This window comes from Trichomycterus rosablanca, chromosome 17 (assembly GCF_030014385.1).
Source record: "Trichomycterus rosablanca isolate fTriRos1 chromosome 17, fTriRos1.hap1, whole genome shotgun sequence".
In the NCBI taxonomy this organism is placed as follows: Eukaryota; Metazoa; Chordata; class Actinopteri; order Siluriformes; family Trichomycteridae; genus Trichomycterus; species Trichomycterus rosablanca.
In genome coordinates, this window is record NC_086004.1 from 25,356,561 (window position 1) to 25,379,384 (window position 22,824).

The 22,824-nt window shown below is 36.5% G+C and overlaps 2 protein-coding genes across 8 annotated transcripts in view; both read right to left on the reverse strand.

The window, feature by feature from the left end:
- Nucleotides 1–236: 236 nt before the first annotated feature.
- Nucleotides 237–9,589, reverse strand: tdo2b (tryptophan 2,3-dioxygenase b). Of its 2 annotated transcripts, none has more exons than XM_063012475.1 (12): nt 9,510–9,589; nt 5,628–5,730; nt 5,413–5,503; nt 5,248–5,318; nt 4,397–4,524; nt 3,964–4,150; nt 3,138–3,245; nt 2,930–3,041; nt 2,371–2,428; nt 2,198–2,277; nt 1,993–2,083; nt 237–1,010 (listed from the first exon to the last, which is right to left on the reverse strand). In XM_063012475.1, the coding sequence occupies exons 1-12, from the start codon at nt 9,572–9,574 to the stop codon at nt 845–847; spliced, it is 1,260 nt and encodes a 419-aa protein (XP_062868545.1). In that variant the 5' UTR covers nt 9,575–9,589; the 3' UTR covers nt 237–844. The 2 variants fall into 2 exon arrangements, with proteins under 2 accessions (XP_062868545.1, XP_062868546.1); XM_063012476.1 differs by lacking the exon at nt 9,510–9,589 and adding an exon at nt 5,833–5,941.
- Nucleotides 9,590–11,812: 2,223 nt separating this feature from the next.
- The window catches only part of atp13a3 (ATPase 13A3), a 47,851-nt gene continuing 36,839 nt past the window's right edge, over nt 11,813–22,824 (reverse strand). For 2 of the 6 annotated variants that reach the window (XM_063012471.1, XM_063012470.1), the window contains exons 29-34: nt 22,298–22,475; nt 22,014–22,189; nt 21,382–21,470; nt 20,634–20,714; nt 18,409–18,501; nt 11,813–17,295 (exon numbers count right to left, since the gene is read on the reverse strand). In XM_063012471.1, the coding sequence (XP_062868541.1) occupies nt 17,095–17,295; nt 18,409–18,501; nt 20,634–20,714; nt 21,382–21,470; nt 22,014–22,189; nt 22,298–22,475 (818 nt within the window). In that variant the 3' untranslated portion in view covers nt 11,813–17,094. Of the gene's footprint in view, nt 18,502–20,633; nt 20,715–21,381; nt 21,471–22,013; nt 22,190–22,297; nt 22,476–22,824 lie in introns of all 6 variants that reach the window. The other 4 variants (XM_063012474.1, XM_063012472.1, XM_063012468.1 and 1 more) reach the window with 2 other exon arrangements.

Consider the following 22,824-nt stretch of genomic DNA (forward strand, 5'->3'; position numbering starts at 1 on the left):
TGCCATGATGTTGACGTGATCGTTGTGAGTCAGAAAATACAAAAAATTTTATGCTCTTTGACTGAACTGTAAATAAAAGCAAGATATTAAATGAAATCACGGGGAAAGACGTTTTAGGCACTCGTCGTGCCAAAACAACTTTCCCCATGATAAAATCGCAGTAACGCACGGTCTCTTGTGGCTTATTGCTTTCATAAAACGGCGGTCAACATAAAATATAATAAAATACAACAATGTTCAATTTATAAATGTTTTTATTTACAAAAACACTTACAAAAAGCATTCTTCCACGACCCCAGGTAGTTCATTAACAGTGTTGCTAGGTAACATGAGGGCGAACATAACATTCACTTTTTCTTTTCAGTGGCGTATTAATATGGAATGACGTGAGGTGGTCATAGGTGTGCGTTTATCGGGAATTTTACAACGGCTTCGAATGTGGCTCAGCCAATCAGATTTTAGGACCGGAACTATCCGTTTTATAATTTCAAGTTTTATACACTTTTACACTTTATTTATAGTCTCACACACAGTCTTATAAATGTGCAGTACAAAATCATCAGTTCTACTAAAATATATACTATATTATACAATTTTTACATGGCACTATATTTAGTAGCATTGAGACACAGTTACCTCAAGTTAATATTTACAAAACAGTCACCTGCCAGCATATTTATTAAAATACATTTCATTAATAATGGTAGCAAAGTGCTATTAAAGGTTAATTTCATGATTACACAGGTGAACTTATAAATAATATAACCTAATATTAAATCTCCTGCAGACACTAATGATTGTTATAGTCTGCATTAATGTATCTGAACAGTACAGGTTTGTGGGTTCAGTCTTCCTCACTGCTGCAGGAGCCGCTGGAGCTGTACGAGCTGTCGTGGCATTCAGCTGTATAAGGGAACTTATAGATGCCGGAGTTCAGTTTAGGTACCCATGATCGTGGCACTAAAAATGTAGCCAGGTTGAACAAATCCACAAATACTTTGTACCGGTCACTGAACAAGAGAAGAAGGACAGTGCATGAACAAACATAACAATTAAATTGACATTTGTCTTAACTAGACCTTAAGGTTGCATTAAATACAAACATTTTATTTAGAGTTGTAGTGTGTAACAGTAAGTGTGAATTACACAGACCTACTGGCATGAACAAATGTAGTTGTATGGGTTTTTTTTGTACCAGCATTTGATTACTGTTGTAAAAATTTGGTATTGAGATCATTAGGAATAAAAACTAATAATAGAATAAATATTTAAAAACAAAAAGCCATATTTTGGAAACATCACTATGGAAAACCAACCCATTACATTTTTGAGATCTGCAGTGATTTCACTCACACACTTAGCTATTATTTAAAAAAATAAAATAAAAATGCTACTAATACCCAAACCAAATGTATGTACTTTTTTCTATTATGTATCTTCTCTATTTATTATTAATGTATTTATTGGAATTCTCTTCTCTAATGTATTTATTGGAATTCTCTTCCTCTTTCCTTGCACTCTACTTCTTCCTTTACAGAATTCAAATCCTTACTTAAAACTCATCTGTTTACCCAACATTTCACTACTGTTTCATAAGCCTCATTAGCTTATGTAAATTTAAATTTATTTAATTACGTGTTTCTTAAGTGTGTTATTTTTCTTCTCTTGTATCCTGTTGAGTCCTATCATTTATGTATTTATGTGTTTCTCATGTATCTGTCTCTATTATTGTATCTTGATGTATTTTTTTTTATTTTGTAAAGCATCCTCGGGTATTGTGAAAGGCACCAACTTATTATTATTATTATTATTAATTTTGAATGAAGTCTCAACTTCTAACATTAGTTCTCTACTTTTAACATTAAAATCAACAAATATCAGAATCAGAAGTAATTATGGTTTAAGCCAAAATGCCTCATAGTTTCTATACACATTTAATTTGCTGTGAGACTAATATAGAAGTGGCTGGCAGAAATTGGAAATCTTACTTACCTGACAGTTGAGCGTAGGTAATGATAACCTGAGGAACCGCCTGTACCAACTTTACTGCCAATCATTCTGTGCACCATGCAGACGTGATTATCTGGTGGTAAATGTTAAAATGGGTCATTCACAGTCTTATTTGTTACATCTAACACAAGTTTATGTTAGAAGATGTGTGTTCTTTGTTGTGTAGGTTGTAAGAAGTATAACATACATCTCCATTTGGTCATGAGTGTATCAATCTCCATCAAATATGTCAGCAGCTGGAAGGGAACTTGAAAACGTGGCTCCTCTCTGAACAAGAAAGCAAGAAAATTATAATATCAGTGGAAGATCGACTCTGTACTGATTATTATGCACATTTACACCAATGGTGTGATTTCTTACCTGTAAAAGTAAATCATCAGGGCTCCCTGAAGAGCTCTGTAAGAGAGTCTGCGCTCACCTGTTAGGAAACAATTGATATTTTAATTGTATGTTGATTTTGATGTTGAAGTACACAGATAAATAGTAGAGATCTAATGTATGTCAGATTCTCAAAGATTAAAACGTAAACTGCTTTTAATTTATTTTTTAGTAGTTCCTATTATACAAGTTTGAAGACTGTAGGTTTAACGTGATACGAGATCAAAATTTTTTGGTTAATAACAAGGTCTAGAGCCAGTTTTGAGGCAGCAGTCCATTATTGGACCTCACACATAGGAGCATTTTAGTGTAGTCAATTCACCTACTGATATCTTTTTTAAGATGTGAGAGTATTTGAGAACTGAGTATACAAAGTACGTATTGCGTAACAGTCATATTTTAATGACACAAATGCAACTACAAAGGCAATCAAAAAGAGAGCATTACTTTTTACACCAATATATTTGCTTAATGTCCTAAAGAACTTGAAGTGTTGGTACCAGGTGACAGTTGTAAAGCATTATGGGGTGACAGTACTCACCTTTGCTCATAAGATGTTCATGGTGTTTGGGATCAAACAGAGAGGTGAACACATCAATCTGTTTACTGAGATCCTCCATCATGTCTTGCTTTTGCTCAGAATCAGCCATTATCTGCAAATAGGTGCAGCATTATATGAGCTTGGCTTTGTATAAAACATGATGCATATATTTAAAAAATCTAGGATAAACAACCTTAGTTAAACCTACCAAAATCTTCTGTTTCTCCATCTTAAAGCCTGCCTCAATATTTGCTTGCAGTTTCCCCCAGAAGTTGAAGCCCTCGCTTTCAAGACCTGGTGTTCTCTCAAGCCATTTCTAGCAAATCCAAATGCACAATTACTAACTGACATACTGAAAATGGCAGTTAAAAGTTCTATACAAGCCTTTGACTGCTTAAAGCACCTTTAACCATAAAATAGTTTAAATCATTTAAACCTGTCTTGGGTCACACTCTGGTTTACCACATACACTCTGTGTCTACATAGCCACACTTTTGTAGCACATAGAAAATGAGGCACGTCACTGTATTAATGAAATAACAAGAGAACTCTAGAATTGATGTATGACTTTCTCTTTATGTAACAGTGTCAGGTTGAATTTCTTGATGAGGTGGCAGACTTTACTATGTGACAATGGTTTTTTGAAGTACTACCAAGTTATATTTTATACAGTAGCATGTTGGTTTCTCATGCAGTGCTGTCTGAGGGCTTTAAGGTCACACACAAGTTGGTCAGCCAAAACATTTCAATTAATAACTTTGTCATTTTGGCAGTTAAATGAGGCGTCAAGAGAAATAAATCACATATTCTTGTCTGAAATGGGGTTTGCACACCTGTTATGATAAAAGTTCATGTATTTATTTATGTATGGTTAAGTGTTTTCATTTACTATTACTAAAATTTAAATAAAATTAGAGACACGTTTGTCTGTATGCTGGATGAACCACTGATAAAGAATCTGCAAAAAACTATTTTATGTTTTTGTTCTAGAATATTTATGTGTGGGTGTGTGTAAATAAAAATGAAGCGTATACCTCCACAAGCTGCAGCAGTGTGTGTTCGTGTTCTAAATTGAACAAGACCTCACTGTCCTGACCATGAAATTTGTCTTTGTAGTGACGACGATTGTAGGGAACTCTCAGCTTATCAGAAACTCCAATCTTAATCTCAAGGACACGAAACTGAAGGCTTTGGAACCCTGAAGCTGATGACAAGTATTCCCTGTAACACAAATAGACACATATTTTTTACAAAGAGCATATAATTTTTTAAAATGCACCAACTACTTGGGTCTCACAGGTGCCAAATAAAATATTAATAATGTAGCATCTTAACTGTGTTAGTAGAGGGCAGTAAATACAGTCTGTTGGAAATTATCCAGTGCATATTTTATGGATTTCTGCTTCAAATCTGCTGCTACTGTAATCTCTAGAAATGTTTTATTTAATGTTTGGTTGAACCTGCTACCTGAAATCAAAGAAATCCAGCGCTGTCATTGTCTCAAGCACAGCAAACTGGTCCACCAACAGTTTGAAGATCATGGTGATCCTGTGGATGCGGCTCACAATTTTCAACATATTTCTCTCGTCACGAACCTGCCGGCAAAGTGTTTTTAATTATTCCAGGATCAGTGATTATTAATATTTTAATTCTGCTAAACAGAGTTTGCAAGTAATTAGATTAATATGCTGTGTTATTGTACTCATGAACCTGGTTTCATTGTACTCTGTTATTGTACTCATGAACCCATGAACTTTATACATTTTTTAATTACATTACATTTTAATATCACACAGCTTTTAAAATGGAACCAGATGATTCTAGTATTTTCCCCCTTCATTGAAAGTGCATTATTAATCACCAAAGTTAGTTAGCATTTATAGGGCAGTAGGCCAGAAAATTGTAAAGCTTTAGAGTCAATGACCCAAAACTGATTCAAAGTATGTTTTTTTAGAGTGAAGAATTTGCATACCTTTACAAACCTCAACCATGTTATACTACTAGTTACAGTCAAATTAAAAATGTATGTTATGGTAATGACAGAAGATCTCAGTACATTTTTAATAGTGTAAATTAGAAATTAAAATTAGAAAGCCATGCCACAAAGTTACATGAAATTCTAGAACCTTCTACACGACCAATTTTATAACCTAAAATAGCTGTGCGTATGTTTGTAATATGTTTTGTACAACAATTTAATTAGTTTTAGAAAATAATAATATGATATACAGTATATTATTGATAAAAATATCAAGACTAAAAATATCAACATTCATGTCCTTACATGTGTATGGAAACTTTTGATTTTACTGACTTACATAATCGTGTATGAAAAGTTCCCGGACTGAATCCAGCTCCCACAAAATCTGCTTAAACCATAACTCATAAGCTGGAGCAAAAAATGTAAAGTAAGTAGATGATAACGCATTTGATTTATTAATGACATATTAAATTGTATAAATGTATAAATATGGATGAATTACATTGATGTGTCACAATAAACAGGTGCTCATCGTGAATTTTGTCTCCTCTCAGTTCACTCTGCAACGTCTGAGCATTAACAATCTTATCCAACTGAAAGGATGAAAATAAATTCGAGAGAATTTCAAAATTAATATGCAAATCTGCTGTTCAAAACATTATAAGCAGTTCTTAAAAAGAGTTATTTCTATTTTTACCAAGTGAACAAATCATGTACCTGAAGGTAGTCTCCATAAACAATTCCACCTTTGAGAGCTTTGTTGATGCCTTTTTGGGCATCATCCTGTTCCTCTTCCTCTATCCTATGTCTGGTTTTTGCACTAATAATAAAAAAAAACAACAGCAAATACATGTAAGGATAAAAATATTGACCTATTATTAAATGTTCTCTATTTTTTGTTTTATAAAAAAAATATACACACTGATGTTTTTCCATAAATGGACATCCACTCATGATACTCTTTGAATCACCTACTAATTCCACCCAAAATGTCTTAGCACTATGAAGTATTTAGAAGATTTTGAGGATTTTATAACAGGTTCTACTATTTAACAGGTGTGTGGGTCCAATCAAAAGGCTGCCATCAATCTCCTCCCAACAATAAAAAAATATCGTTATGTCACTGTTTGGGTGTGTATACATCATTTCCAATAAACTGGCCTTTGGTGTTCTTTTCTAGTGAAACAGCAATCCTGGTAGGGGTCATTGTACTTTTAAAGTACTTTATTTGGTGAACTTGCACGGTTTTAACTTCTTACGTGAGCAAACATTTTTCATCAAGGACATTATGCATAGTCCAGGTGGGACGAAGAGGATTAGTCCCCTTAATATCTTAATAAGTGTTTTCATATGTCCCCTTCAATATAATGACCCATTTTATGTCAGAATTATTTTTTACATGAGTAAAATACAGTTAATCTTTTTTTCAGGTTGCAAATATATTTGATCAAATATTTACTTATAGTCATAATTAAATGTAATATTGCATCACTGACATATTTCATCTGGCAAAGCATACTATGTGAGCAAAAAGTAAATAGTTTCTGTAAATATTATTGGTAGCTTAATCAGTAAAACTTTAATGTCAACCCATTAGGAACAGTTAAATATTTACCATCAAGTTCAAACAGAACCATCCAGTGGCACCCAGGGTCAGACAGTTTATGTAACAAGGTCCATCCTCTTAAAATGTGGTCTGCCACATTATTCCTTGTCCACAGAAAATAACATAAATCTCCATCAGTACATCATATAATGCTCTTATAAAAGTTGGAATTGGTTTGGGGTGGTTTTTTCCTGTCCTTTAATGTGGTGGTTCTCAAATAGGTCATGGGGGTATATGATATGTGTTAGGGGGTTCGGAATCTTTTTCTAAAACAGAATGAATGCTAATTTAAGCCAATAAAAACATGATCTGACATCAGGTATGAGATCATTTGCTTTTTAAAGAAGTATTTAAAATTAAAATATGAATATGTCCATCATGAGACAACAATGCTAAGAAGGTTATTAACATTCTGTTCCTTGCCATTGATTAAAATTCAGAGAAAAATGGTTTATATTCTAGAATTTGAATGAATCTACAGTTATTTGTCATAGTTGTTCTAATATAATTGGGTCGACTGACCACCTGAATGAAAGGAATTTAGTGTGGAGTTTAGTCGTCTCTCTTGTGGTGTACCCTTTACCTGCTAACCATAAGTGACTAAGTGTTAAAAGCCACACTCACACTTACACATTTACTACGTTTTACTGTGTGTTTCAAACCCTCAGGCAGTCAAAATTAAGAACAGGACATTCTGCTTAATTACTTAAGCACAGAAGCTTTTCAAGGCTGTGTACTGAGTTCTCTGCTGTACTTCCTGCACACACTGCAAGACATCATAAGTTTTCTTATGATGCCACTTATGACACACATCTTCCAGGAGCACACCCCTCTTAGTCTGACCTGTAGCATCACTATTTGGTAGGACACATTCTAATTATAAGTTCACATCCCTCAGTCATAAAAAATCAATGATATAAAATAAATCCTGGTTCAGAAAAGCTCATAAAAACATAGTTGGATGGTTTTGTTGTGTAGAATGTCCAGTGGACCATAAAGAGCCCTGAACTCACAAATGATTTTTTGACTAAATAGGCACTCCACTCTAAAAGTGTGAAAAGCCGCTATAGCCATGAAGGATTGTGGCGTATCTGTTTAATACTGACTAAAACAGCAGGGTGAACTAACTCATGGTGTTAAGATACTTTTGACATATAGTGACAAAGTTTACTCGAGTTGGATTTTAAATAACAATAAAGAATATTTCAAAAACATTGATTAACATCTCCGTCCAGAAATGTCAGACACTAGAAAGGCATCAACATTACCAACCCCCTGATCGAGCCTCAGATCAAAGGTTGTCAAATGTGGAATGTTTTTGAAGCCATACTCTAGGTTAATGTGTACATTGTGCAAATTTACAAGGGGCAAAAACAAGTAAACTAGGAGCTCACATGCTAGAAGGGGTCTCAATAAATTGGTTCACTGTCAGGCTATGCTGACAGTGCATGTTGACAGTGCAGTTATGCTATATGAGCACACTTTCCTCGTGATTAGGTTCATAATTTGCACAATAAATGCTGGGTGGGACTGTACAGTAAGGTAAAACACCTTTTAACCACTTTTGTTTTTATTATTTGATGTATCTGATTCACTGGGCGAAGAACAGGAAACACCATCACACATTTACACAACTCACACTTAGGGAATTGTTCATAGCTCCAATTGGCCTGACTGCACTAAAGGGAGACAGACCCAGGTCGTTCCTGCTCTATGCCACTGTGCCACCTCACACACAGACACATTTATTTACTCATCTATAACTGAGGGCAAATTAAAGAAGCCTGTTTACCGCATGTTTTGGCTGGTGGGATAAACCCATGAGAACAAATGGAGAACTTGCAAAACACTTTACAGTCAGTGAAAGGAGGGAACAATAAAAAACCAGGTCCTCAGGACCCACAGTGTTGTGGCTGTGTAGATAGCCAACACTAAATTTTGATCTAAAGCATTAAACATGAAGAATATTAAACAAGTAAGAAATGTTATATGTTACTCACTTACTATTTGACAATAGCCAATCCACCTGCTGCCACATATTTGAGGTGAGGAAGCATACAAGTGGAAAGCATTGAAGCTGGTTTCCTGGAGCTGTACAGCACCAGCACTGCCTGCATTGTGCATTAAACTGTATTTAAAACTGGCATTTACCTGGCATCCCTAAATAGTTCTTAACTTGAGAAAAAAGATATGTGGGTAGCACTGTGGCACAGCATCCAACATTGGTACCACACAGCTTCTCAAGCCCGGGTTTGATCCTTACCTTTAGATACTGTCCAGGCTGGCATGTTCTTCTGTGTCCATATGGGTTTCCTGCAGATTCTCTGGGTTGCTCCTTTTATCCGAAAGCCTAGCTATAATTAGACTGAATACTCAAAAATGCCTCTAGATGTGAGTAAATGTAACTGTAAAGAATGTAAAGTGTTACGAAGCTCCACCAGGACCCTCGGAGGACAGAGAATAAATGAATAAAAAAAGAATGAATAAAAAGAGCATGTATTATTTAATAGTATGTCTCCAGAATTAATATTTGGTCAATTTTTTGTTCAATTCCTGGTAAACTAAAATAAGTTCTTGGTAGAAGACTAAGACTTTGGAATCTGTGGTATTTTGCCAGGTCATATATGCAGAGCACACATTATCTCTGAGAACTTCATTTCAAAATGCTTTACTTTCTCAACAAATGAGGTTGAAAAAAAAACTGGTAGAATTATTTCACAATACATTACAAACTTAATTGGTTGGTTGATACAGTAAAGCTCAAACATCCAGGAGTTTAGCAAACATCAGCAGTTTTGCCATTAACTGATGTGCAACATAAAAAAAAGAAAGTGACTGCATGCTAAAACAGCTAGTATATTAAAACTGTCTTCAGTAGCAGCACTCAATACTGATTTAAACTCCCACTAGAAACAACGTACACCGATCAGCCATAACATTAAAACCACCTCCTTGTTTCTACACTCACTATCCATTTTCCCAGCTTCACTTACCATATACAGTAGAAGCACTTTGTAGCTCTACAATTCCTGACTGTAGTCCATCTGTTTTTCTGCATGCTTGTTATCCCCCTTTCACTCTGTTCTTCAATTGTCAGGACCCCCACAGAGCAGGTATTATTTAGGTGGTGGATCATTCTCAGCACTGCAGTGACACTGACATGGTGGTGGTGTGTTAGTGTGTGTTGTGCTGGTATGAGTGGATCAGACACAGCAGTGCTGAGTTTTTAAACACCTCACTGACACTGCTGGACTGAGAATTTTCCACCAACCAAAAATATCCAGCCAACAGCGCCCCGTGGGCAGTGTCCTGTGACCACTGATGAAGGTCTAGAAGATGACCAACTCAAACAGCTGCAATAGATGAGCGATCGTCTCTGACTTTACATCTACAAGGTGGACCAACTAGGTAGGAGTGTCTAATAGAGTGGACAGTGAGTGGACACGGTATTTAAAAACTCCAGCAGCGCTGCTGTGTCTGATCCACTCATACCATCTCAACACACACTAACACACCACCACCATGTCAGTGTCACTGCAGTGCTGAGAATCATCCACCATCCAAATAATACCTGCTCTGTGGTGGTCCTGTGTGGGTCCTGACCATTGAAGAACAGGATGGACTACAGTTAATAATTGAAGAACTACAAAGTAGTCTATATGGTAAGTGGAGCTGATAAAATTCACAGTGAGTGTAGAAACAAGGAGGTGGTTTTAATGTTATGGCTGATTGGTGTAATTACTGTTGATCAGAAGCTTTATTAATTGTGTTTCTGTGATTCAGTAGGTGCACACAAGCCTGAGTACACCGTGCCCTGTACAGCTTCAAACTTTCTCTACTCTACAACTAAAGCTGGAGATATATCAGGTTCTGTTTAAACAAACAAAAACTGGGGTAATACAATTTACCCAAGTTTACTAAACTCTGCCCTGCTACAGTATTATGTACACATGCAGTCATACAAATACACTTTTATACTAGGACGAAGGGGGAGTGGACTATAAAACCCTCCAACAGCGAGTGAACACATGAGCACACTCGACCACCTCACTCCACGGAAGTGCAGCTAGGAAAGGAGAATAGAGGGAACACCTTACAAATGTAGGTTCCGACATCATTTTCAGTAAAATATGATATTAGGTTTCCTCATAAGGTGTTAGGGCAAATTTAGGCACAGTCTTCTTCTGTCTTTTTAAAGAATTAATGGAATGTGTGACTGGTGAATTTAAACTTCATAAATGGCAAAATTATTTTACCCCAACAATACTATCACTAACATTATTATCATATTTAACACCAATTTTTGGAGAATTAAAACATAATTATACATTTATACTAGTTATAAAGTAGCAGGTGCTTGCGTCTCCTGAGCTCGTATTCCCACTTGGAGATGCTGAAATGATAACAGAGCGCAAGACATGACAGCAAGGCAAGAAAAGCGTCTACCTGTAGCCATGGTGACGGCAGCTTCCTTTTTCCGCTCGAAAGCAAAGAGGGCGTCCCAGAGTCGACTCCTGAATTTAGACCCTCCCCTTAATTGGAAGCACCGTTCACAGCACAGAGTGAGACTTCCTATGGAGTGTGACTCTGTAGTGGAGTGTTAGTGAGGAGGGAACGGTTTGGGAAAAGCCGATTATGTACACATGGGTGTTTATCATCTCATATCACCCCCAGGTGGAAAACTCATTTGTGAGCAGTATAGTTATTCTATTTTTATAGTTATTCTGCTTTGTAGGCATCAATTAATTTCATTACTATATCCTGATTCAGCCACTTAACAAAGAAGTTTTTAAAGTTTCTGCATCAAGGAACCCTCTGTTTGATAGTGTGATGAAATAAAATACTGCAAATAATAATTTCTTGAAACCTCTTAATACTAAAACAGTTTTTATAAAGCAACTGGGTCACTCATGCTTAAAAGGCAGATGTTTTACCACAAGAAGAAGCTTTTAGCACACTATTAATGTACTTTGCATCAATGACATTGTGTTGAACTTATAACTTTTAAAATTTGATGTGACCTCTGAAATCTTATCTAAAAGCCCAACTTCACAATTTCTCCTGTAATTAAATAGGCACAAATTCACAGAGACACACTGCAATATCTTATGGAAAGCATTCCCTGCGGAGTGGATAATATAGCTCACGGTTTTGGAATAGCTTTACAAGCTTATGTTCAGATGTCCTCATCTTAAAAAAAAAGACTCATCAACATAATAACCAAATCCAAATATTTTTGTTCACCATTTCTTTAATTGCATTACTATTAAAGTAAATAAGCTGATAAAAGAGCAAACTGAATTTTTAATTTATTTTAAAAACAATAAAGGTCAAAAAAGTCTCAAATGTTTATAAAATAAATATAAAAAAAACAGGTCATAAAAAGGTGCCATTTACAATTTATTTACAAAATGAGTTTGAACTTCTTACATGCATGGATCATACATGTAATTGGTAGACATGATGCCCAAAATACTGACCCACTTTGGCACCTTTTCATTCAGTGTCAATTATTTATTTATAACAAATCTAAACTTATTTCCCTGAGGAAATTAAACCACCTAATCCAAATGATGATCATCTTTGTTTATAATAACATTAATAGTAATAACATCAAGTCTTTTTTAGCACATCCAACTGTATTAGACAATGATCTGAGCGATGCTTGACTACAAAACTAATTGAAGGAGACACTGATATCAGTGTATACTTTCGTAAACTGATCACAGCATTACAGGAAATTTAAAAAGAAAAAAAAAAAAAAATTGTTATGTGTACCATCTTAGTAAAACAATGCATTTCAGCATACAACTGATGTGGAATTTTGAAAAAAGGACCTAGTTAAACTGTATTACGGTTTTAAAAGTCTTGTATGATTTCAGCATAAAGGTGCAGGCTTAACAAAGCAAAAAAAATGTCTCAGGGGCTGTATTTAAAAAAAAAAATCTTAAAACTTGTGTGTGTTAAAAAATGTGTGCGCCAGTCATATTATTATTTTAAATCCAACCCCAACTAAAAACAGGACTGTGGGAAGTCCAGAGAACTCCCATCTTACTAGGAGTGGTTGAATGCCATGAACAGTTTATTCCTAACATTGTAATAAGGTTCTAATAACAAGAAGCATTTAGTTAAAAGCAAATTCCAATAAATAGAGGAAACAACATATAGCAAGTTTAGATACTAATGCAAGAAGTGATGTCTGCTGGACTTGGTTTAAGATTTTTTTTTATTTTTATAAAGTATGCATATTTTAAAATCAAATTTCAGAACCTACCACTTCTTTGAAGACCCAACATAATAGTTAAATAAAAAACTTTTCATTAAATTCCTGTAATTTAACTCTCAACTTTAGAAGCAAGATAAGATTTTTCCTTAATACGGCCCCTGGTTTAGACATGGAGGATCGACCCTTAAACAACGAGCCTTTATACATACACCGATTAAAATAAAAAAAGAAAAACAATCAAATAGAAGAATAATTTTTAATAATTCCTCTTAATGGCAAAAACACTGCTTGCATGTATAAAATGGACAAAGCACACATGTGATTGTCCTTTATGCAGGTCAGATCCAGTGGAATCACTTATTTATGGTCCCATGGAAATTAAATAATAAGAAGAAAATGACACATTTAGAGTTTGCCTTTTTTAAAAGCTGATCATTCATTTATATCCAATTACAGTACAATAAATAGCAAACCTTCTTTGCAGAAATGCCCTACATAACATTCGCACTAACAACGTTGACAAACAGTGTAACACAAGGTGATACAAACACAGATGCAGACATAACAAATGCAGACAGTGTCACATGATTATTTAAATTCAAATAGTACCAAAATAAGAGAAATTTGTAAAGCTACAGCCCTTCTTTAGATAGAAGCAAAATAACAGAAATCAAGGCCCGAAACACAAAATATAGACAAATTTAAAGCAAGTTTAAACAAGCATAAATAAAAGTACATTTCACACAGCTACACAAAGAGAAAAGGCCTACAAACATGAATCAGTATTAAAATATCGAACTTTTTTGAGTCATTAAAATGGCTGATCTGGGCTTAACTGTTTTAGTTCAGCTAAAATAATACAACTTTGTTTCAAGTATTTAGTTGCATTCAGGTACTTTTCAAAGCAAAATACATACATTGCATCAAGGGTTTAAAGACTGCTACTAAATATTCTTTTTCTTAATTCTTTACAAAAATGTATTTCATTTTTTAATAGCCATTAAATAATACAAACATTTTCAATTATACTAGGGATGGTCACAATTAATCCAAATCAATGATATACATTAAAACTGTTAGTTCATTTCACATTTACCAGCCAGTGATTAGTCCACTGTAAAACGGTTCCCACTGCTGTAAAAAGCAAGGTAACATAACACCTTTGAACGACCCCATTATTATGGATTTGGCTCCTGTTCGCTTTCATACATATTGCAGTTTGCACCTGAGCTCACTTAAAGCAAACTCCAACAAAATACAAAAACACTCAGGTCAGGCACAAAAGTATAAATGTGAAAACATCCAGAATTCCAGAAAGAATCTGATTCTCCTTTACATGCATGTATTAGCAACAATATTCACACATCAGCTTCTGGTCTAACAGATTGTAATAAAGTTACCCTGCACATAAATACATTGATGATACGGCTGGACAATGACAATCGTGTTATATTAGATAATGCTGGTTGCATACTGGAAATAATTTTATAACATGCTGCATCTGGTTCTATCAGTTTAAACAAGGTTAGCCTATTAAACTTAAAAAATAATAGCCACATCAGACTACTTAAAAAGTGCACTGTGTAAATGCTGAAATTGTGCTGATAATAAAATTGTGTTTATTAGTTTTGGTTAACCAACTAACGACTGTTGGTTCTTGGTTAAGAGAATTTGGCAATATACCATCCCAAAGACAGTGTAAACAACAAAAAATGATAACATTACTGAAACTGCATCAATACCTGATGGCATGAAAGCATCCTTTGTATTTCGTATTACTTTGTAGCAATAAGTCTTTGTAAGCTAAACATAGATTAAACACAAAATGTGTACTTGTTGATATGTCTAATTTATTACAACAAAAAAAAGATATATACCAAATTTAAAGAGCTGAAGAAAAAAAAACTGCTTTTTAAAGAAAGTACCATTAACTGCATACAGTATCTAACAAAAAAGTGTAAAGCCTGGTTTATGCTTCAAAGTCTTCAAATGAGCAGGGCAAAATAGTATACTAGTTTGTATACTAATATATCAAAAGTATTACTATTCTGACATACTATGTAGTTGTGCGTAATTTGGGATGCAGCCTCTGGTTTAGAACGAAGCCATTCAAAATGCAGTGTTAAACAGTGCAGAACTTCAATTACATTTACCAAAACAGAGGTGGTTTTGTCTTGCTTTGTACAACTGATATGTACATTAAATTAAGTATTAAGGGTCCTGCTACAGTGCTAACCAACCACTTTCCGATATACCTTAAACACAGAGTTAGCACTGCCACTGAGCAAGGGCTGCCATACTAAACAGTGTTTAATAATCTAGAGCTGTAAAGCAGTTGCAATGCTCCATGTACACTCTGTTTGACAAATATAAATGCACTTAATTTAATTACAAAAACAGTTTTAACAGTACTAGCTTTTAATACAATACCACTGCTCCCTAACAAACCAGAAACGTCACAATATTTTTTAAAGGTCTGTTTCATGTGAATCTCTGAGGAACTGTTATTGAAGCAAAAACCAGGTTAAGTAAGGTAAACTGGAAAGCATAAGCCAAAAGTGAGCTTGAATTTAAGTGAACCTACGTTACCCTTTTGTATCTGCTATTTACTTGTTTTCCCCCTTTCAGTCAATACAGTCATGGCCAATTGGAGCTCATCTTTCTCTCTTCTCTCTCACCCCATGAAGAATGGCAAGAATGGCAAAGGCTGTCACATGCCCCCTTCAACATGCACACAGCCGCCGATTGCTTCTTTTCACTTGCTATGGGTGGGTGAGAGCTCAGTACTGCATGTGGAGAGACAAGCAATGCAATTCATGATCAGCCACCCTGTGACTGTGAAGGCTGTAATTGCCCCAGCGACAAGGAACCCCGTTTGAGCCACTGTCCCTCCCACACACACAAACAGTCAACCGTGTGCCTGTCTGAATGATAAAGCTGAAATTCAAACCTGAGAGCTCAAGATCTCAGCACTGGTGGGCTTATTAAGATTTTAACATCATGTTTTATTCACTTTGGTTAAATTAATGACAGAACAGCTAATTACAAGGGCACAAGTTTAATGTTAAACACAGTAATGGACAGTTTTGTTTCCGGAGGAAACCCACACAGACACGGGGAAAACATGCAAACTCCACACAGAAAGGACCTGGACCGCTCCACCAGGGAATCGAAGCCAGGACCTTCTTGCTGTGAGACGACAACCCACTGGTGGGCTAGTGTGTTTTCCCACTGCGCCATCCAAGTGCCCAGACTTACTTATTCTGAAACAGAGGGAACTCCGGTGGATTGATATAATATCTAGTGATTTACTCTAAATGCTTATTATAAAAGTTCACAAAATCAAATGCCTCCATTATTCATGGTGTACAAGGGACTGACTTTTGACTTATGCATTTCCCCAATTGATTAAAAAGTATGATTAAATGCTTCATTTATTTCCACTAATCTCTGCTGGCATAGATGGAGTAATGGTGACTAGAGCCAAAATAAGCAGTTATAAAGCTGTTACTTTTTTCCTTTGCTTTATGGATATGGAAAATTGTGACCAGTGCAGCGCTATCAAATCATCCCCCCAAACATCCCAAGAAATAATAGAATCTTTGTCTACTGGCCTCTATACTAGTTGCCTCATTAGAATATAAAAAAACTTGAGTGGGAACCAGTCATATTCATAAGAGCAGTCTACCCTGACTGGCACTTAAAGCTAGCACTGCTAACCGACGCTGCCTAATTCGATCTCAACGGTATCAGCCATGCCCATGTAAAAGAGTGCTATCTGTTCATCACTACTTAAACACAACTCCCTTCTTCCATAGGAAGAAATATGAAAAGAAACAGATTGCATGTTTTAAAAAATGACTCTAAAAATACTGTATGCTGAAGCTGGTACAATGTGGCTCCACATGCAGATGGAGCCAAAACTTTAGCATGCATCCTATTCAACATTATACATGTAGCTAAGCTAACAGCACAGTGCTTGTGGGTTCAGTCTGGAGTCACTAACGCTTTTCCACTTCGGCTATCCAGGACCTTAAAACAATGGCAACACCGGTTTAAAAACGAAGGTAATTCTTGTTAATACTATGGTCCTAGGGCACGTCACAGAGACCATGCCCCTGGGCAGAAATTACACAGTTCCCAGCCTGTGATGCCCATCCAAGTACAAAAATAAAGCAGCTCACAAAAAAAGAGAGAGAAACTGCTTACACTGACGATATGAGCCTTATTTATAATTAAAACTCATTTTAACAGAAAGAAATGCTGATTCGTTTCATATTTCTTATTAAAAAAATCATCAGTTACAGAAAGCAGTTTGCTCTCCAAAAAGGATCCTGTTAGAATAGGAGATGCTAGCAAGCAGGCATGATTTGATAAGAGCCATTTTCTGGGGGTGGTGGACATTTGGCTTCTGTTGTGGTTTTGGGTTTGGGGGGCCAGTCTGGGTCCACACGCAGTTCCTGGGCCAGATGCATGTAACGTGCTTTGGGCACCTTCCTCCTCTGACAGCACAGCCACGAGAGGAGCTTGGATGCCCACAAGTCTGTTCCTTCCTACACACATACATGCACAACACATATGGAAAATAAAAAAAACAAGGGGGAAAGATGTTTTCATTTGATTGTTTAAACTGGATAATTAAACATGGTTCATAAATGGCTAAAAATAACAAAATATTAACAGTAGTTAAATAACACTGAGAAATACTAACAAAGCAATATAACAAAGTTCCATACTAACCTTATTGTTTTTCAAAGTATTTGCCATTTTCTAACCGATGAGTGTATTTACATGCACAATTACAATACCTTGATCTGGTTTTGGCAAGTGTACCTTTATGGATAGGCATGGTACATTCACACACATGCATTACATACATTTTTTATGAAGCAAAGCTAAAAACTGCAAATCAAACTTAAGATGCTTAGTAAACAAATTACATAGAGCAACAACACTCCCAAATTCAAAGAAAATGTGCTTACGCAAAGATCGAATGCATGTGCTGACAGTTTTTGCATTTATAACACTTAAATATATGTTTCAAAGCTTCACATTTATGTATTTAGACAGAGACGTGATTACTAACTCATGTAGCGCCCAGTTTACTGAAGGGCACGCAAACAGTCATTTGTTTATTGGACAAATCTGACCTCTATACATGCAAACACACTCACTGTTACACATTAAAGCCAATACTGACCCCAGCATATATTATTACAAAGCACAATGTTTAAACAGTTTCCCTTAAGCCTGTTTTTGGGGGAGGAAGGCAGTCGAACCAGGACACATGGAGTTTTAAAAGAAGGAAAGCTTTAGAGGTACATGCAGAGGTTGCTTATTGCACTAATAAACTACAAAGGAAGTATTAGAGGGAGGAAAGGAAGGACCGTGGAGTAATCGTAACCTCCACCTCAGGAGATGCCCACTAGGGGGCGTCAGAGTAGCGATTAGAGAAATCATATGCACATGCACAAGTCAAATATTACAAACAAGGCCACAGAGAGAGTGCAGAGGAAAGAGTTGGGTAAAATATAAAAAGAAAGAAAAACACTAGAGTAGAAGAAGCAGCAAAAAGGAGAAAGTAAAAAATAATAATAAAAAAAAAAAAAACGAGAGAGTACGATATGAAAAAAGCAACGGTGAACAGAATTGTCAGAATTCCCAACCTGTGGTGGCAGGGCGGCAGCAGGGACACCATAGCTGCCTTGCTTGTCTCTGCTGAACACAAGCTTCCATAAGACGACGTCAAGGACGAAGGTCTATGGAATATTGTAGTGGGTCGGAAAGAACGAAGAGAGCTGCTGATCACTTTCAAAAGATTTCAATTACGAGTTTAAAACTAGATAAAAAACCTACTCAGAGGGGAGTGATTTTAGCTGTGCATTAGTAATGAGAGAAAGATACAAGAAAATAATAGTGGACAACAGAGGTGGGGGAAAGTGATTCATCTGTTGTGTGAATTTGGCACATTCATCAGTTACAGGACTTATCAGAATTACTGATTGTGGTCCCACTGAGGAGACTAATTATATGATTCGTCAACATGAGCTAATCTCTGGTGCAGATTGGCTGAAAAATAGTGGTTGCAGAAGCTGAAACGGTGAATAACAGACAGGTCATCGGCTCAGTAGGTTCTAGGGTAGGGAGCTCACAGATAATGTCACTACAGGAAGATGCAAATTATGCAAATAAAAAGGATTTAAATGTTAACTGAGGCTTTTATATTGTATTTATATTGCTTTTATATTGTCTGAATTGTGGGATTTAAGGGCAATCAAAGCCATCTGGAGGTGAACATGATCACACGATGTGCTTCATAAATCTGTTTATAAACGTTTAAAAATTATACATACAAGCATTTTATTACGTATGGTGTGGGTCAATATGACTTGGATGCTTTAATTGGGTTACAGCCTATACAGAACATTTAACCCTAAAATCCTAATACTGAGCAAATACAGGGGTTGGACAAAATAACTGAAACACCTGGTTTTAGACCACAATAATTTATTAGTATGGTGTAGGGCCTCCTTTTGCGGCCAATACAGCGTCAATTCGTCTTGGAAATGACATATACAAGTCCTGCACAGTGGTCAGAGGGATTTTAAGCCATTCTTCTTGCAGGATAGTGGCCAGGTCACTACGTGATGCTGGTGGAGGAAAACGTTTCCTGACTCGCTTCTCCAAAACACCCCAAAGTGGCTCAATAATATTTAGATCTGGTGACTGTGCAGGCCATGGGAGATGTTCAACTTCACTTTCATGTTCATCAAACCAATCTTTCACCAGTCTTGCTGTGTGTATTGGTGCATTGTCATCCTGATACACGGCACCGCCTTCAGGATACAATGTTTGAACCATTGGATGCACATGGTCCTCCAGAATGGTTCGGTAGTCCTTGGCAGTGACGCGCCCATCTAGCACAAGTATTGGGCCAAGGGAATGCCATGATATGGCAGCCCAAACCATCACTGATCCACCCCCATGCTTCACTCTGGGCATGCAACAGTCTGGGTGGTACGCTTCTTTGGGGCTTCTCCACACCGTAACTCTCCCGGATGTGGGGAAAACAGTAAAGGTGGACTCATCAGAGAACAATACATGTTTCACATTGTCCACAGCCCAAGATTTGCGCTCCTTGCACCATTGAAACCGACGTTTGGCATTGGCACGAGTGACCAAAGGTTTGGCTATAGCAGCCCGGCCGTGTATATTGAACCTGTGGAGCTCCCGACGGACAGTTCTGGTGGAAACAGGAGAGTTGAGGTGCACATTTAATTCTGCCGTGATTTGGGCAGCCGTGGTTTTATGTTTTTTGGATACAATCCGGGTTAGCACCCGAACATCCCTTTCAGACAGCTTCCTCTTGCGTCCACAGTTAATCCTGTTGGATGTGGTTTGTCCTTCTTGGTGGTATGCTGACATTACCCTGGATACCGTGGCTCTTGATACATCACAAAGACTTGCTGTCTTGGTCACAGATGTGCCAGCAAGACGTGCACCAACAATTTGTCCTCTTTTGAACTCTGGTATGTCACCCATAATGTTGTGTGCATTGCAATATTTTGAGCAAAACTGTGCTCTTACCCTGCTAATTGAACCTTCATACTCTGCTCTTACTGGTGCAATGTGCAATTAATGAAGATTGGCCACCAGACTGGTCCAATTTAGCCATGAAACCTCCCACACTAAAATGACAGGTGTTTCAGTTATTTTGACCAACCCCTGTACATTAGCTAGCACTTCACATAAACTACTGATCTAATCAATAAAACACACTAACTGATACATTATGTCCAACAATAATGACTTTTTTACTCTACTGACTAAAACAATTGCTGCAAATAAATATCTACAAACGTTATACACAAATTTGATGCGACTCACTTACCTCCACCAAGACAGACACAGCAGCATTAATCCCAATTAAAATTATCAATGTAATACGCCACTGGAAAGGAACACACACGATCTGCAAGAGTATATGATGATTATATAACACACACTAATAGCAAGCAATAAATAATAAGATGCAATAATGACTAGAAATATGTGGACACCCATGCTAATTATTGACTTCGGCCACAACCATTGCCAATAGGTATTTAAATGTAATAAATTATAAATTATACTTTGTAGCAAAAGTTTGTGTCAGGCACTTTTCAGTTCCAGCATGGGGGTTTTAGGGGTCCAAGGAAAAAAAAACTGCCCTATCTTTTCACAAAAGTTAAAACAAAACCTTGAAAACCTGAGAATGGATACAAATTATGGTTTGCATTAGTTTATAAACCAGTATAAACACTTTTCCCGGCACATATGCCCTTTGGAGTATTCTGCATTTTGAAAAGTTGCAGATTAACACAGTGGGCCATTAAATGCAATTCATTCATAAACAATAAACCAATATTTCACATATACAAAATTAATGAACTAATTCACATTCTTGTGTTGTTTTTAATTAAAATTAATCAATATGGGATATATATATGAAATATCTGATTATTCCTATGACAGGAAAAATATAGGAACAGAAAACAAGATTCAGTTCATAAAAAGATTGACTGGTTTCCTGAATGTGCACCAGAACAGTGTAAGTGTAAACTATATCTGTGAAGAGAAAAGACTCACAACATGCTTACCTCTAAAGCCTCGTCAATGGCAGGGACAGGGACGAGAAAGATACACAACAGGAAGACATAGAGGACGAGTGCAGACAACATAAACGGCCCTGTGAATAGAAACAGAACCAGATTATTCTATGAAATTTTAATAATCTATTAAATGACATGCCGGTACAGCATTGGTTTATAAACTTTTCGTCAGTTGGCATTGCAACAGGCCAAGGCAGTGTATTTATGTATAATGGATAGTAATTATAGGTTTAAAGAAAAGGCCAGGAAAGTTGAGAACACTTATGTTTGGGGAAAAAAGAATACATATAACTGAATATGCTTTGAATCACTGTTCACACTGTTTTGAGTTGAAAAAAAAAAAAAAAACTTATTACAAATGTCTTACAAATGCAATGCTTGTCATTCAATAATCTATATTTAATTAGGTAATAGTTTACCTAAATCATGCATTTTGACACTGATAAAACCATCATATGCAGTCATAATGTTGGGTAATATGAGTGTTGTTACTAGTATATGTAACTGCCAGGACAGTTTTAGAACATGTGACAAAAGCTTTATACCATGACACATTATAAAAACTGTCATTACAATGACCAGAACTAGTGTGTGGTTTCATATGCTGTCATATGACTTACAGTTTTTGTAACTGGGCTGACGGAAGGGTTTGCCCTTGGAGAAGACAATGGCAACGATGAGGTACTGGAAAGAGGACACATAGAACAAGGTAGTGTTCTCATAGTTCTTGATATTGTGATCATCAACATGTGTGGAGTTATCCATGACACTGCTATGGGTGGAGATATTGCAGGCACTGAAAGTCAAAGAAAAAAAGAAACATTAAATTTTTGACAAGTGACCTGAAAGCATGTAAATGTATGTGATAATGAGGTTACGATGAAGGGCACAGGAGAAAACTCACTCTGACATGGGCGTCCACTGCTCATACCAGCTCTGGTTATGAACCATCAGGAATGCAAGGGTCTGAAAGCCCAGGCAGATGAGGATCTGAGTGAGTACAGAGAAGAGCAGAGGCCCCGAGATCAAACCTGAGGGGGGGCGCCGAGGGACCAGCTCGTTCCAGGCAGGATTTAGACTCACTAAGAAAAAGTAAAAGAAAACATTAATAAATATACAATGATGTGTTTGTTTATTAGGACTTTAACATCATGTTTTACACCTTGGTTACATTAATGACAGGACAGGAAGTTACAGATTACACATGAAGTTTAAAGTCAGTGTCAAAACACCATTACAGGCAATTTAATCTCCAATTGACCAAACTTGAATGTTTTTGGACTGTGGGAGGAAACCCATGCAGACAAGGAAAGAACATGCAAACTCCACACAGAAAGGACTCTCCACTTTGGAATCGAACCCAGGACCTTCTTGCTGTGAAGCTACAGTGCTACCCACCAAGCCACTGTGCCGCCACAATAGGCTCTATGC